General features: G+C 42.5%; 1 protein-coding gene across 1 annotated transcript in view; it reads right to left on the bottom strand.

Annotated features, from left to right (window-relative positions):
• Positions 1-14528, bottom strand: part of Eya3 (EYA transcriptional coactivator and phosphatase 3) — an 84162-nt gene that overhangs the window by 21790 nt on the left and 47844 nt on the right. The window contains exons 8-12 of the mRNA XM_029476027.1: positions 11639-11724; positions 10081-10264; positions 8002-8138; positions 3270-3353; positions 1255-1344 (exon numbers count right to left, since the gene is read on the bottom strand). Coding sequence (XP_029331887.1) covers positions 1255-1344; positions 3270-3353; positions 8002-8138; positions 10081-10264; positions 11639-11724 — 581 coding nt within the window. The remainder of the gene's footprint in view (positions 1-1254; positions 1345-3269; positions 3354-8001; positions 8139-10080; positions 10265-11638; positions 11725-14528) is intronic.

The raw sequence follows: 14528 nt of genomic DNA, 5'->3' as shown, positions 1-14528 counted from the left end.
ACACACACACACACACAGGCGTGCGCGTGCTGGGCACAAGGACTTAAAGACAGACAGCTCAGTGGTCAAGTGTACTGGCTTCTCTTTCCCAGCACCCACAGGGCATTGGTGACTCAAGTATCAAGGAGATCTAATGGCCTCGTCTGGCCCTCCATGGGCACTGCACCTACGTGAGCTTGAACAAACATGAACAGAAAACACCCACACACTTGAAAAATCAAAAAGCAGCAGCATCAGGATATGACAGCGCACACTTCTGATCCCAGACCTGAGGAGACAGAGGCAGGTGGATCTCTCTGAGTTCAAGGCCAGCCTGGTCTACATAGTTTGAGTCTAGCTACTGCTACACAGTGTGACTGTCTCAAAACAAACAAAAACAATGAACACTACAAATAATGAAATCCTTTATATATTATTTAATAATAACATACTGGACTTTGTTTTTTCTGAGACAGGGTTTCTCTGTATAGCCCTGACTGTCCTGGAACTCACTCTGTAGACCAGGCTGGCCTAGAACTCAGAGATCTGCCTGTCTCTGCCTTCCGAGTGCTGGGATTAAAGGCATGTGCCACCATGCCCGGCATGAATTACTGACTTTTATATTAGTGTTCCTGTACTTTACTTACAAATAAACTAACCAAAACAAAAATCAATGTTTACCTTATTTTTTGGAAACAGGTCTTCCTGCCTTAGTCTCTTTAGGCAGGGGATTATAGATGTGTGTCAGCAGACCTGGCTGCTGTCAGAGGAGCCATTCTGAGAAACCCACATACTTTTTCTCTTAGTGCCACGCTTTTTATTACCTCCAAGCTGGGCTAGCTCAGCTGGCACAGTGGTTGCCTAACACACACCAACAGTCTTTACTCCCCAGCTCTGTGTAAACGCTGGCATGGTGGCACACTGCTAACTCTAGCACTCAAGGGATAGAGGCAATAGTGAGTCTGAGGCCCTTCTGGGCTACATGAAACCCTGTCTCAAAACAAAATGAAACAAAACATCCCACCTCCAACTCTGCTAAAAAAAAAAAAAAAAAAGTCAACTAAGTCTAAGCCAGACCTCCCAAGATGTAGAGATTCAACTATGACACTGTTCTTCCTGGAGCTAGAAGCCTATGGAGAGCCTGTCAACAGAACCCCTTCCCCCTTACCCCTGATTTTCCTAATCAGGCACTAGCAAACACCTTATAGAATAAAATACCTCACAGGGAAAAACAAAACAAAACAAAACAAAACCCCCACAACTTAAACTACTTACCTCTAAGTCATTGAAAAATAGATGTGTATCAGCCACTTCAAAAATCATTTCTTCCATGGTTAAACCTGAGCCAATTACTACCGTTGGGTCCTGGAATTAAAAAAAAAAAAAAAGAAAGTTAGAATAGGTGCTTGATGCAGCTCACAGCACTGGATCTAACGTTCAGATGTTTTAAAACTACTTTGAGCCTAGTCCAACACAACAGGACTTCAAATCTTACCAAGGCAATTCCACTCACATTTGTAAGAACCTGGGCTTATAAAATACAGAGGTTATGGATAGTTATCAATAAAAATGTCAAAGCCAAGGAGCAGTGGCACATGCCTTTAATCCCAGCACTCAGGAGGCAAAGGCAGGTGGATCTGAGTTTTGAGGCTAGCCTGGTCTACACAGCTAGTACTACACAGAGAAATCCTGTCCTGAAAAAAACAAAACAAGAAAAAAACGTTTACTACTGTAATATGCACAGTCCCTTTCCTGCTTCTGTGCTACAAGGAATAGCAGACGCCCAACAGTCCACTCAGCCAGGAAGAGAAGAAGGCCAGAGGCTAAGTATGTGCAGGGCAGCCAATGCAGGCTGCTTTAAAGGAAGCATCGTCTTAGCAATATAGTTCTGAGCAGAAGCATTTAGCTGTCCTAGGAATGTAGTTTTGGAGCTTCTGTCAGCTGCTCAGCTGTGTAAAAGCAATCACAAAAGTCTTTTCTGACAATCCAGGAAACCATGAATAGCAAGACAGCAAACAGTTATTTTTATAATATATTTCTAGAAATAAAAATGATTCTGGAGATTATCTGTGGCAAAGCACAGCTCTGCAGTCAGGAGGCTGAGGCAGGAGGTCAAGAACATGGAGATCCTGTGTCAAGACAAAGAAACACACAGTACTAATCACACTCATTCGTCTGTAAGAGTGCGCTCACACTGGAGAGTAAACGCACTGAATTCTGTCTGGCACAATTGGGCATTTAAAAAGCACATCTATTTTAGATCTGGGGCAGTGGCTCACACCTGTAAACCCAGCATTTGGGAAGCTTAGAGGCAGGAGGATGACTGAGATTTAGAGGCCAGCCTGTGCTACAGAGTAAGATCTCATCTCAAAACAAAATACAACATAACAGAAGTCATGTGATGACCTATTTTAGAAATATTATCTATAAGATTAATTTACTTCTCTCTAACTCATTTTTGGCTAAATGAAATTCTTAGAAATATCTTTAGTAATTTAAGACTTAACAAGTCAGTTTTTAGAATATATAATCCTGAGATTTCATTCAATTTTGAGTCTTCTTTCTACACTTTAATGCTTATGAAGTACATTAAAAAGTACACTTATTTGGGGTGTGTGTGTGTACATCCTATCAGAGGACAACTTGTGAGGAGTCAGCTCATCACATCCACTGTGGGCACTGAGGACTGAACTCAGGTCATTAGGCTTGGCAGCAAGCGCTTTTACCTGTTATCAACCTGCAAACGAATTCTGGGATAACTTCAGAGTCAGTACTGCTTCTACATCAGCTGTTTAGTGTTACCATCAAAGCTACCTAGGTATGTAGCCTGCCAGACATAAGCCACATAGTCAAGTTTTATACATGAGAAGTTCCAGGCCAACAGGACTAGGAACATAGCTCAGTGGTATAGCGCTTGCCTAACGTGTGAGGTCCTGGGTTTGATCCCAATACCTTTTTTGGTTTTGTTTCAAATGTTTTATGTATATGGGTATTTTGCTTGCATGTTTTGTCCTGGTATCAGATGCATACAATGTAAGGAGAGGCCACAAAAGAGTGTTGGATCTGCTGGAATTGGAGTTGTAGATGGTTATAAGCTGCCATGTGGGCACTGGGAACCAAACCAAAGTCCTTTGTAAGAGCTGTAAGTGTTCTTAATTATATGCCATCTCTTGAGCTCTAATCCCTAATACTGTCAACTATATACATGCAAAGAGTCAATAGGGCAAGAGAGGCAGCAGAGAAAATGGACTTTCAGGGGAGGGACAGTTACAACGGAAGACTGCAGTTACCTTTCCATACTTCTGAGCATAGGATCCAGTAAGAAGGGAATGAAAGATGATGATGGTTTCGTCCAAGTCCCAGAGAAATACCCGCTGAGGGGGAAGACAAAAAAATGAGTCATCTGTCAGTCACAGTGCAATGAGAACTCAAAACACCAAAACCAAAACCAAGAAAAACTAAACTAAAAAAAAAAAAAATTACAAATATGTGAAAATGCAATAACAAAATTTTAGAGAATCAAAATTAAAAACATTAAACATTAAAACATTAAAGAAGGAATGGCATGGGGGCATGACTTTATTCTAGCAGTTGAGAAGCAGAGGCAGGGGGGTCTCCGTGAGTTTGAAGCCATGTAAATTTAGAGAATTCCAGGCCAGACAGGGCTCTCCAGTAAATCCCTGTCTCAACAAAAAACAGGGAAAAAAGAAAAAAAAAGGAAGAAAGTCAGAAAGCAAGCAAGCAAACAAGCAGGCAGCTGGCACAGGTATATGCCTGCAACCCCCAAACTGGGGAAACAGAGACAGGGATCACTAATTGCCGAGGCCAGCCTCAGCTGCACAGCAAGAGCCCATCATAAGAGAGGAGGGAAAAAGAAGCCTCAAGCCTCAGGACAGCCGACATTCTACAGGCCTAAGGCTCTGGTTAAATCCCCAGTTCAAGAGATGAAAAATCTCAAATCATAGCCATACTATACCTCTGAGGATTATTACACATGGCGGGCAAACTCAAGCTACAGCTAGGGAAAGGGGAGAAAGAATAAAGTAGAAAGAGCCAAGAGAACAGAATAGAGAAAAGACAAGGAAAGCAACAGTGGGTTCTTTGAAAATTTCAACAGAACTGACATTTACCAAGACGGACGAAGTAAAAACAGAGACTCAAATGAGTAAGACCATCAATGCAGGTGGGGACAGAGCTGCCGACATCACAGGTGTAAATGGACCCTGACGGGGACTCATCAACACTTGTATGTCAACAAAATGGAAAACCAGGTGGAATAGTCTAATCTTAAGAAACACATAACACAGCCTAAATTGTCTTGAGAAAAAGCAGAAAATGTGGTGCCACCAGTAAGGAGACGGATCCAGTAATTTAACACGTCCCTGAGAGAAAAGCCTGAGAGCCAGCTATGTCACTGGTGAATTAGAGCAGCCACTGTCTAACTCATGCAGTGAAGCCAGCATCTCTAAGAGCATACCATCGAGCAGACAAGACTAGGGCGGCACGGAAGACGACAGCCCTCATGAAAAACAGCGCACAAATCTCAACCAGGCCAAAGTCCCCAACACAGAAAAATAACTGCATATCAGAACTGAGTTTAAGCAGTGCTTGGAATTTAAGAATTAAGCCGGGCATGGTGGTGCAAGCCTTTAATCCCAGCACTCGGGAGGCAGAGGCAGGCAGATTTCTGAGTTCGAGGCAAGCCTGGTCTACAGAGTGAGTTCCAGGACAGCCAGGGCTACACAGAGAAACCCTATCAAAAAAAAAAAAAAAAAAAAAAAAAAAAAGAAAAGAAAAGAAAAGAAAAAAAAGAATGGTTCTCTCCATAGACAAAATTAATCAGGGATTATATAATATTATATAATACTTAAGAATTAATTTTAAGAGAGGGAAAACATACTAACCTCAACAGATAAAGAAAATGCACTGTGTGTGTGTGTGTCAGGAGTAGAAGATAATGTGTTCAATACATTACTAAAAAAAAAAAAATCTGGTATTTTAATGTAATGAGTGATCTGAAAACAAAAAATATAAGAATCAATCCCATCAAAAGTTGACGCTCAGGAGGCTGGAGAGATGACTCAGCTGTAAGAGCACTAGTGGATTTTCCAAAGGTCTGAGTTGAATTCCCTTCACCTACATAGCGACTTACAGCTTACAGCCATCTGTGGTCTCAAGGGGTCTCATAGCTTCTTCTGATGTGCAGACACATGCAGACAAAATACCATATACATAAATAAATGAATCTTTAACAAAGTAACACTCAGGAGTAAATTTAACCAATGAAACAAAAGATTTGCAACAATATAGTGAAAACCCTAACATACTGCTGAAGATGGAAAAACAGATGTAATAGCCACAGATTGAAAACCAATGTTGCTAAAATGGCCAGGCCACTCTGAATCACATCCAAATCCCCACAGTGTCATCTAACACGTTTTTCTTTACACTCTTTTATTTTTATCTTAAGTGTGTGGCTGTTTTGCCCACATGTGTATGTCTGCGCACCATGTGCATGCTTGGTGAAATCACCTCTGAAATCAGAAGATGGGGTTGGATCTTCTAGGACTAGAGTGATGGACAGTTGTGAGCCATCAGGTGGGTGCTGAAAACCAAAACTTGGTTCTCTGCAAGAGCAACAAGTACCCCTAACCGCCTCTCCTGTCGTGCCATAGTGCTTGTTAAACTTGTGTTAAAACAGTATTTTACAGCAGGGCGTGGTGGCGTACGCCTTTAATCCCAGCACTCGGGAGGCAGAGGCAGGCGGATTTCTGAGTTTGAGGTCGGCCTGGTCTACAAAGTGAGTTCCAGGACAGCCAGGGCTACACAGAGAAACCCTGTCTTGAACCCCCCCCCCAAAACAACAACAACAACAACAACAACAACAAAACCAGTGTTTTACCTAACACTGGACTTAATTACTACCAATTTTAAAGAAACACATTAAATAAAGAAACACATTAATTAAAGAAGAATAAGAAACTGTTCAAAAAATTCATAGGGAATCTGAAGAGATTTCCAAATACCAAAACAACCTCAAGAGAGAACAAAGTTGGAGGAGTCAGGTGATTCAACTTAGGACTCAGGGTCATGGAAAGAGGTTCACTGTCATTAGTCATTAAGAAATGCAGTCAACAACTACAGTGAGATGTCACTTTACACACAATAGGGTCGCTTTCATTTTTAAAAGGGGTGGGGCCAAGTATAGCTCTGTGAGTTCCAGCCCTGCCTTATTTACAGAGCAAGTTCCAGCAGCCAGGGGTATACAGAGCACCTTTCTCACCACCACCACCACCACCACCACTTAAAATACAATTTAAAAAGGGGAGAGGAGAAAGAATGTGGTCAGAGGTGGCAATGTAAGAGTGTAAAGTGTAGAAGTCTGGTGGCTCCTTATAAAGCGGACCCCACGCTCAGATCCAGCAATCCCATTCTTTACAATGGCCTAGAAGTGAAAGCGTTCTTCAACATACACAAATTGAGCAAGATGCAGTACACATGTACATATATAGTGAAGTACCATTCAGCCATTGAAAGAAATGAAATTCGGATCAGTGCTGTAACACAGATAAACCTCAAGAGCACCATACTGACTGAAATAAGCCTGGTAAGAGTACACATTAGATATAGCCAGACCAGGCAAGGTCACAGTAGCAGAAAGCAGAGGCCTAGTTGCCATGAGCTAGCAAGAGTACAGGGATTTACTGTTTAATAGGGAGACAGTCTGTTTAGGATCAAGAAAAGGTTCTGAACACAGGGCAGAGTGGCTCACACCTGTCATCTCAGCACTTAGGAGTGTGAGGCACGATTGCCCAGGAGTCCAAGGCAAGAGTGAGACTGTCTTAAACAAAGAAAACCAAACACAAAACTACAAAAATGTTCCAGAAATATATAGTGCTAATAGATCTAACAACACTGAATTATGCTCTTAAAATGGTAAAGTTGGGGCTAGAGATATGGCTGAGCACTTAAAAGCACTCTCTGCTCACCAGAGGTTGGACTCCCAGAACCCAGCAACATTAATTAGGCTCACAGGTCTGTAACTCCAGTCTCAGGGGATTGAACACCCTCTTCTGACCTCTGGACACCAGGTATGCACATGGTACACAGACATACATGCAAATAAAACACCCACACATTAAAAAATACCCACCCATACTCATAAACATTTTCAAATCTTAACAAAACAGTACAGTCCTTTTTAAAAAGGTTTTTAGGTGGAGTCTCAGGCAACTATGAAGCCAAGAATAACCCTTGGACTCCTGATCTTCCTGCAATCTGAAGTCACAGGATTACAGGTGTGTAGTATGTCCAGCAAAAATAGTAGTTTTATGTCATGTGCACTGTGGTACAATTGCTAAAAATGAGAATTGTCAGTTTTCCTAAGAATGATATTAAAACTTTAGTTTCATTATTTCTTGGTACATTTGCTCCCCAGAAAGGAAGAAGACAGATTCTATGTACAGCTTCAACTATCTGTGTCTAAGAGCATTATTAATTATATCTCTTTTCTTTATTAAGTATCATCAAAGAAAAATTAAGGTCACAAAAACAAGGTGATATAAAATTCTATCATTAGAATTCTGTATGTTTTTCTATTCTTGACTGCAGGCTGTGGCCACACTGTGGTGTGCTGGCACACTCGTCAGGCAGTCAGCCACCTGTGTCCTACAGATGCACTCACACTGTCCCCCCACTTTCCATTTCTAAATGGAAACACTATGACGTCATTCACAGCGCCCTGCTCTCTCCTGCGGTGCAGGGCATTCTATCTGTTCTCTGAATGTGGAGAACAATTTGTTCCTTCTGCTAAAGTTTCCTGAATCCACAAAGGTGAACTGGTTGGAAGGGATATATAAGCTAAGGAGGGATTTTCTTGTACCTGGATTCTTTTCCTCTTGGCCAATTAAATGCCCCCACAGGAATTCAAGCAGACACAACATACAATAACATTATCTCTGAAAATTCCAGACAGAGGTGAGGAAAATAGAGTAGATGATGCAAGTAAGTTTCTTCACGTACTTCTAATTCACTGTCCTGGGAAGAGCTGGCATCAGCTTTCCTCTTGCCCCGGTTCTTGACAGTCATGTTTTTCCTCGCCTGATCATCAGCATCTTTATTTGGTGTAGTCTGGGACAAAGGTGGGCTTGCAGAGGAGTCTGTTCAAAGGAAAAGCAAGATATACACTGTCAACAGTCTCAGGCTATGAGAACCACAACAGAGATAGGGGTCTACAAGAGGAGCAATAAAAAAGACAGAGTCGTTATTTTAAGAATAAAGGAACCTGGAAGGGAAAGGAGCCCCTTACACCACAATCTGACCAGGATCCCGAAGTAACCGGAATGGCCTACATAGACAGTATCCGCCTACTGAGTCATCTTCTGCCTACAGACAACATGTGCCTTCCTAAAGACATCCAGAGGACAGTCTAAACAACAAATTATGCCTACTTATGGCCAGAATGTTTGTGACCTCCAGTTTAATTATACTAGCACCCCTCTCTCATCCCTAAATGTACCTTATGAAAAGCATCTCATAATTTTATTTACGAAGCAATGTTCCTGCCTGAGAGATGGCTCTGTGGATAAGAGCACTTGCTGCTTTTGAAGAGACAGACATGGGTTTAAGTGGAGCCACCTCTAACTCCAGTTTCAGGGTACAAAGCCCTCTACTGATCTCTGAGGGCAGCAGACAAACAGTGGTATACATACATACATATACACAAAACACATGCAGATATAAAATAAGAAAATCTAAAAAATATGCAAAAGAGAAACAAATCAGATTGATAGTCTTTTTAAAAACTATTATTATTGTTATTTTACACGATGAGTGTTTTGCCTGCATGTATGTCTGTGCACATGCATGCAGTGACACAGGAGGTTAGAGGAGGATATCAGGTCTCCTGGAACTAGTGGAGTTCCAGACAGTTGTGAACTTCCCTGTGGATGCCTGCAATTGAATCCAGGTCCTCTAGAAGAATACTCTGTGTTTTTTTTCTTTTTTGGTTTTGGTTTTTCGAGAAAGGGTTTCTCTGTGTAGCCCTGGCTATCCTGGAACTCACTCTGTAGACCAGGCTGGCCTCGAACTCAGAAATCTGCCTGCCTCTGCCTCCCGAGCACTGGGATTAAAGGCGTGCGCCACCAACGCCCACCCAGACTGTGCTCTTAACTGCATAGTCATCTCTCTAGTCCAAAACTGAAGAACTAGTCTCTAATCCAACTTTTTTTGGGACATAGCCCAGGCTGGCCAAGAATTCACAGATATCCACCTGCATCAGCCTCCCAAGTGTCAAAGGTGTTCACTACCACATTCAGAATTTTTACTTAGTATTTAAACTTTACTTAAAATTTAAGCTGTTTATTCTTTAAACTTTGTTGTAAATTACGTACTTCTGAACAATGTAACTTAGACACAAAATCCTACCTGCAGCCACTGTAAAGCTACCTAAGTGTAATTCCTCTGGAGAAGCCCAGCTGCTGAGGGCTGCATCATCTTGACCAAGAGTTCTAACTCCCACACTTGTAAAGCATGGACTCTCCCTGATATTAACTCACTAACTTTGCTTCTCTCTGGCTCATCCTGAAACTCTGTGGTATAATCAAGGACTGGGCTTCCTTAAGCAGAAGGGAACTCCTTGGGCTGCTGGTGACAGTGCAGGCAGGGCCAGGCCTCCCAGGACCACTCACAAGCAGTCTCTGGTCTCCCGAGTCAAATGTTAGGATTGCTGGGAAAAGACTGTAGCTGTACTTAGAACCTTAAAGAAGTTTAAGACACAGAAAGAGCACCTGCTCTGAGTTCCTAGTGGGGTTTAAAGACACACCTATATTAAAACTGGAGCCCTGCATCCTTCAACAAATAAGCTCTAGGTCTGAAGACATGGGACAGCAGAGTGTGCACTAGAAACATATCTCACTGTGGCACTTTTCTGTTCTAAGCATCTACAAATATTCACCACACAGTTTCTCATCACAGTCCTGTTTGCACAGTTTAAACTTAGAAAGGAAAACCAACAGCATGGTGAAACTAACTCATCCCAGAACAAAATCCTTTACCATCACTGGAAACACTGCTGGATGAAGTCTGGTTCTCTGTACTTACCGGAGGGAAGCCTCTGTGTGGCTGGGGCAGGCACCATACCACTAGGCTTCTCCGTTTGGTATGTTGTAGCTGCTAATGCTGTGTTCTCAGCATCACTGTTAGTCTGACCTGTGACTCCAAAGCTGGAACTGGGGTAGCAGGCCTGGTACTGATTCTGTCCAAGAATAGTATAGGTGGGATAATCCTGTGGGCCAAAGGGAGGAAAACAAGACTATTACAAGAGATCAAAATTATTTTCATAAAACATTTTCTTACTTTCCACCTACCTAACAGTCCCAAGTAATCAATGATTTTCAAATTGCAGAAACCTGAGTATAGACGCATCATCTAAGTGGACAATATGAATTTGGTTAAACCTGCTTCAGGAGTAAGTTATAATCAATGATTTTTAAAGTGCAGAAACCTGAGTATAGACGCATCATCTAAGTGGACAATATGAACTTGGTTAAACCTGCTTCAGGAGTAAGTTATAATGTGAAAAACTAAAGACACTATCCTTCGAAGATCAAAACAAGGGCTGTGAAAGGAGAGAGTCTATACGGGGCTGCATGGTGTACATCTGGGAACATAAGAAAAACACTGGGTCACTGTGAACGCACATGAACTCAGCTCAGGAGTCAGCAGGAGGATGAATGCAAGTTGATAGCAGCCTGGTCTGTGGCATATCCCAGGACAGCCAGGAGTACAGAGTGAGGCCCTGCCTCAAAAAACCAACCCTCCCACCCAAAACAGAAGAGCCCCCTAGGAGCCCGAAGGTATGCGTGGACTTAAAGAATAAACACAGCACCAGTGAGACAGCGAGGCACAGAAAGCAAGGAGGATGTTAACTGTAGCCGAAAAATCACAGTCCATGGAGACAATAGCAGTAAAAGAAGTTGCTGTAGAGAAAGTCTGCGCATGTTAAAAACAAAACAAACACTGAAGACATGATAGTGATCATTTAAGCACACACATAACAGCGATCAAAACAAATCACAGCGGGCATGGTGATAGTGGTGTACACCTTTAACCCTAGAAATTGGGAGACAGAGGCATGAAAACTTCTCTGAGTTCCAAGTCAGCCTGGTCTACAAAGCAAGTTCCAGGACTGCCAGGACTACACAAAGAAATCCTCTTTCAAAAAACATGGAAAGAAAAACAAAGCAAACTACAAACAATAGTAAGGAGGAGGGTGGAGGCAGCATTTACTCTTGCCCCAATAGTTCTGAGTTCCTTCTGAGTGAGCGCCAGGGAGGTGCTAGGCTCTGGGAATATAAAACTGATCAAAAATAGAAAAATAAATCCTGGCCGTTTTTGGAGTGCACACTCTAGTGAGAGCATTGGGGGAGGCTGGGGTTAATAATAGCTAATGCCTCAGACAGAACCATACTCCTGGGAGGATTAGCAAGGACAGGAGAAACAGGAGAGCAGCCAGAGTTCTGAGGGCATCCAGCAGCAGGGCTCAAGAGTCTACACTATTCCTAGTCGCCCCCTAGATGGGCAAGCTGAGCATGGGAAGAAGAGAGGAAGTGAAGGTTGGGTCAATCATCTCAAGGAAGATGAAGAAAGGGCACAGTACCTGGTTTGAGATGCTGGCCACGGCTGCTGCTGGAATATTGGCAATTGCAGATGAAGTGGGTATCAGGCTGGCATTTGTGCTTGAAGCTACAGGATTGAGAGGATTAAGAGATGTTAAATGTAATTAGATGCAAACGGCTTAAAGATATGGAAAATAACCCGTTTTAACTGAACATATCGGCAAGGAGACAAGAATCCTGGGTAGGGGCTGGTGAGATGGCTCAGTGGGTGAGGGCACCCGACTGCTCTTCCAAAGGTCCAGAGTTCAAATCCCAGCAACCACATGGTGGCTCACAACCATCCGTAACGAGATCTGGCNCCCTCTTCTGGAGTGTCTGAAGACAGCTACAGTGTACTTANATATAATAAATAAATAAATCTTTAAAAAAAAAAGAATCCTGGGTAAAGAGGCAAATGCTTGAAGCTGGAGAGATGGCTCAGTTGTTAAGAGTACTGACTGCTCTTCCAGAAAACCTGGGTTCAAGTTCTAGACTCATATGATGACTCAAAATTGCATGTAACTCCAGGCCCTCCTTCTGGCCTCTGTGGTACCAGGCATACATATGATATACAGACATAGAAGAAACAAAACACCTTATACATAAAATCCATGAACAAGTTTTTTAAAAAGCAAACACTTGTTTTGCATGCAATACCACAGTGGGGCTTGATTACAAACAAAACACTGCAGGATTTGTTTTAATTTGAGTCTATGGAAAGTCCTAGAAGGATATCACAGTTCACACTGACATACCACACCAGTAAAGTCAGCACTAAGTCAAATCATCCTAGTCTTTCCCTGCAAGTGACCTGACAGTCAGTAGAGCTCTGGAGAGTCCTATGTTATAGCGTTGTTTATGGCCATTTGCCCCGAATTATGTCTCTCCTGAAGGACATACTTACATTGAGAAATAAAGCTAATTCCCCGAATTCTAAAATGCTTAGAGCAGCTATATTCAAATAACGGGTTATTAATGTGGATCAGAAAGCACTGTGAGGACCAGCAGGACGGCTTAGCAGGCAATGCTGCCTGGTGCTAACCTGAGAACCTGAGGCAGAGAGGCCTGGGGTCCACATGGTGAAAGGAGAGCTCTGACTTCGCACCAGCTGTCCTCTGACCTTCACACGTGTATTGGGGTGTTTGTACACACACACAAATGTAATAAAAAATTTTAACACCACTATGATTTGTTATTTAGAAACTTTATCAATAAACCCTCAAAGACTCAGAAGAATATAAATCTCATCTGGTCGGGTAAAAGTGTATTCTATCAAATAACTACTTAGAATGTCTTTAAATTTTACATCCTTTTGTAAAACAGAATCTATCAGGTTGTAAGCCCAAACTTCAGTGATGAGCAAATACCACAGGGCTTTGCTCAGGTAGACAGGGTCGTAGTCAGTACTGCCAGGCACCAGTTCTGAACTCTTCTCTCTCACTTACGACAAGCATAGAAACATGGTTCCTGCTGCAGCCACCCACCAGAAGGACCAAACTGAACAGCACAAAGTTCTCCAGGGGAGAAAACCTCCACTAAGAACAGAATTCGGGGAAAATGAAGTAGGAAGTACGCAGGGCAGACCAGAACCAGGTTCTGGAGGGCACTGTGCTGAAAACCACGTCTAGACAAGCACAGTCCCTGCTCCTGCGGCAAGCTCAGCCCACTGAAGAGCTTGGGCCAGAGAAGAGGGTTCAGTCCAGTTGATAATCCCCGTGGTCAAACATCAACTGGATCTCCTACCTCCTCCTCTAGTGTCCCTTCCTCAGTCCCGAGGGCTGACAGGGCTCTTACTGGCTTCTTTCCTAAACACAAGTAAATGAATCGCATTTGCTTCCCATCAACAGTCACTGCTATAGCTTAATCCATTCACTTTGCTAAGAGGAAGCATCAAACAACAACAGCACACAGAGTAGACAACTCCCAAGCAATTTTAATCATCTTGTGGGAAAAGACTTTCTGGTAGCTCCAGAATATAAGCAATGTGTTTATCTAGGCAGGCCTGAAACAGAGCAGACCGAACAAAATGACATCCAACGGGAGAGAGCTAGCTTTCTCATTTCCAGACCAACTTCCCTTTCCTTGGTTGTGGCTTGAGTTTCTTTTCTCCTCCTGCTCAGCATTCTCTTAATTATTAACACTAGACACCTGCAGACTCAATTATACCTGGTCACTACACACATGGGAGAGATGTACTCTGGCAACGTAGTTTCAGGAATGTAAAACTCAGCCAAGCTTGGTACTCTGAGACCGTGGAAAAGGAGGATTAGTTCAAGGCCAGCTTCATATTCGTAGTGAATTCAAGGCCAGTGTGGGCTTCATGAGATCTAGACTCCCCAAACCAACAAAAAACAACAATAAAAGAAATTTAATAACTCTAAATCTAAAAAATAAGTGGTATATTTTAGGTTCGTATAACTTCCACCAAAATGTAATAACCTCTATATGCTTTACCCTGCAAAGAACTATGATTAAGAAGTTAGAAAAGGACCGGCATGGTGGCTCACGCCTTTAATCCGAGCACTCGGGAGACAGAGGCAGGCTGATTTCTGAGTTCAAGGCCAACCTGGTCTACAAAGTGAGTTCCAGGACAGTCAAGGCTACACAGAGAAACCCTGTCTCGAAAAACCAAAAAAAAAAAAAAAAAAAAGAAGTTAGAAATGAAGAATTGCTAATCATCCTACAGACATATATTAAAGTGCAGGTGTAATAAAAGCAACAATGTTCTTCGTGATAATGTACCCTTTCTTCAGAGGACTTAGAGAAATCTTACTCCCTCACAGTTTGTGTTTTCTACCCTTTCCACCAGACTCTAAGCTCTACAAGGGCATACCTTGCTATTTTATTATGTTCAGCATCTAGCCAAGTGCCTGACATATAAAAGATGAGGCT

The sequence above is a fragment of the Mus caroli genome, chromosome 4 (genome assembly GCF_900094665.2).
Source record: "Mus caroli chromosome 4, CAROLI_EIJ_v1.1, whole genome shotgun sequence".
Lineage (NCBI taxonomy): Eukaryota > Metazoa > Chordata > Mammalia > Rodentia > Muridae > Mus > Mus caroli.
Note: the sequence above shows the minus strand (reverse complement) of the source record. Positions and strands in the feature narration are given on the sequence as shown.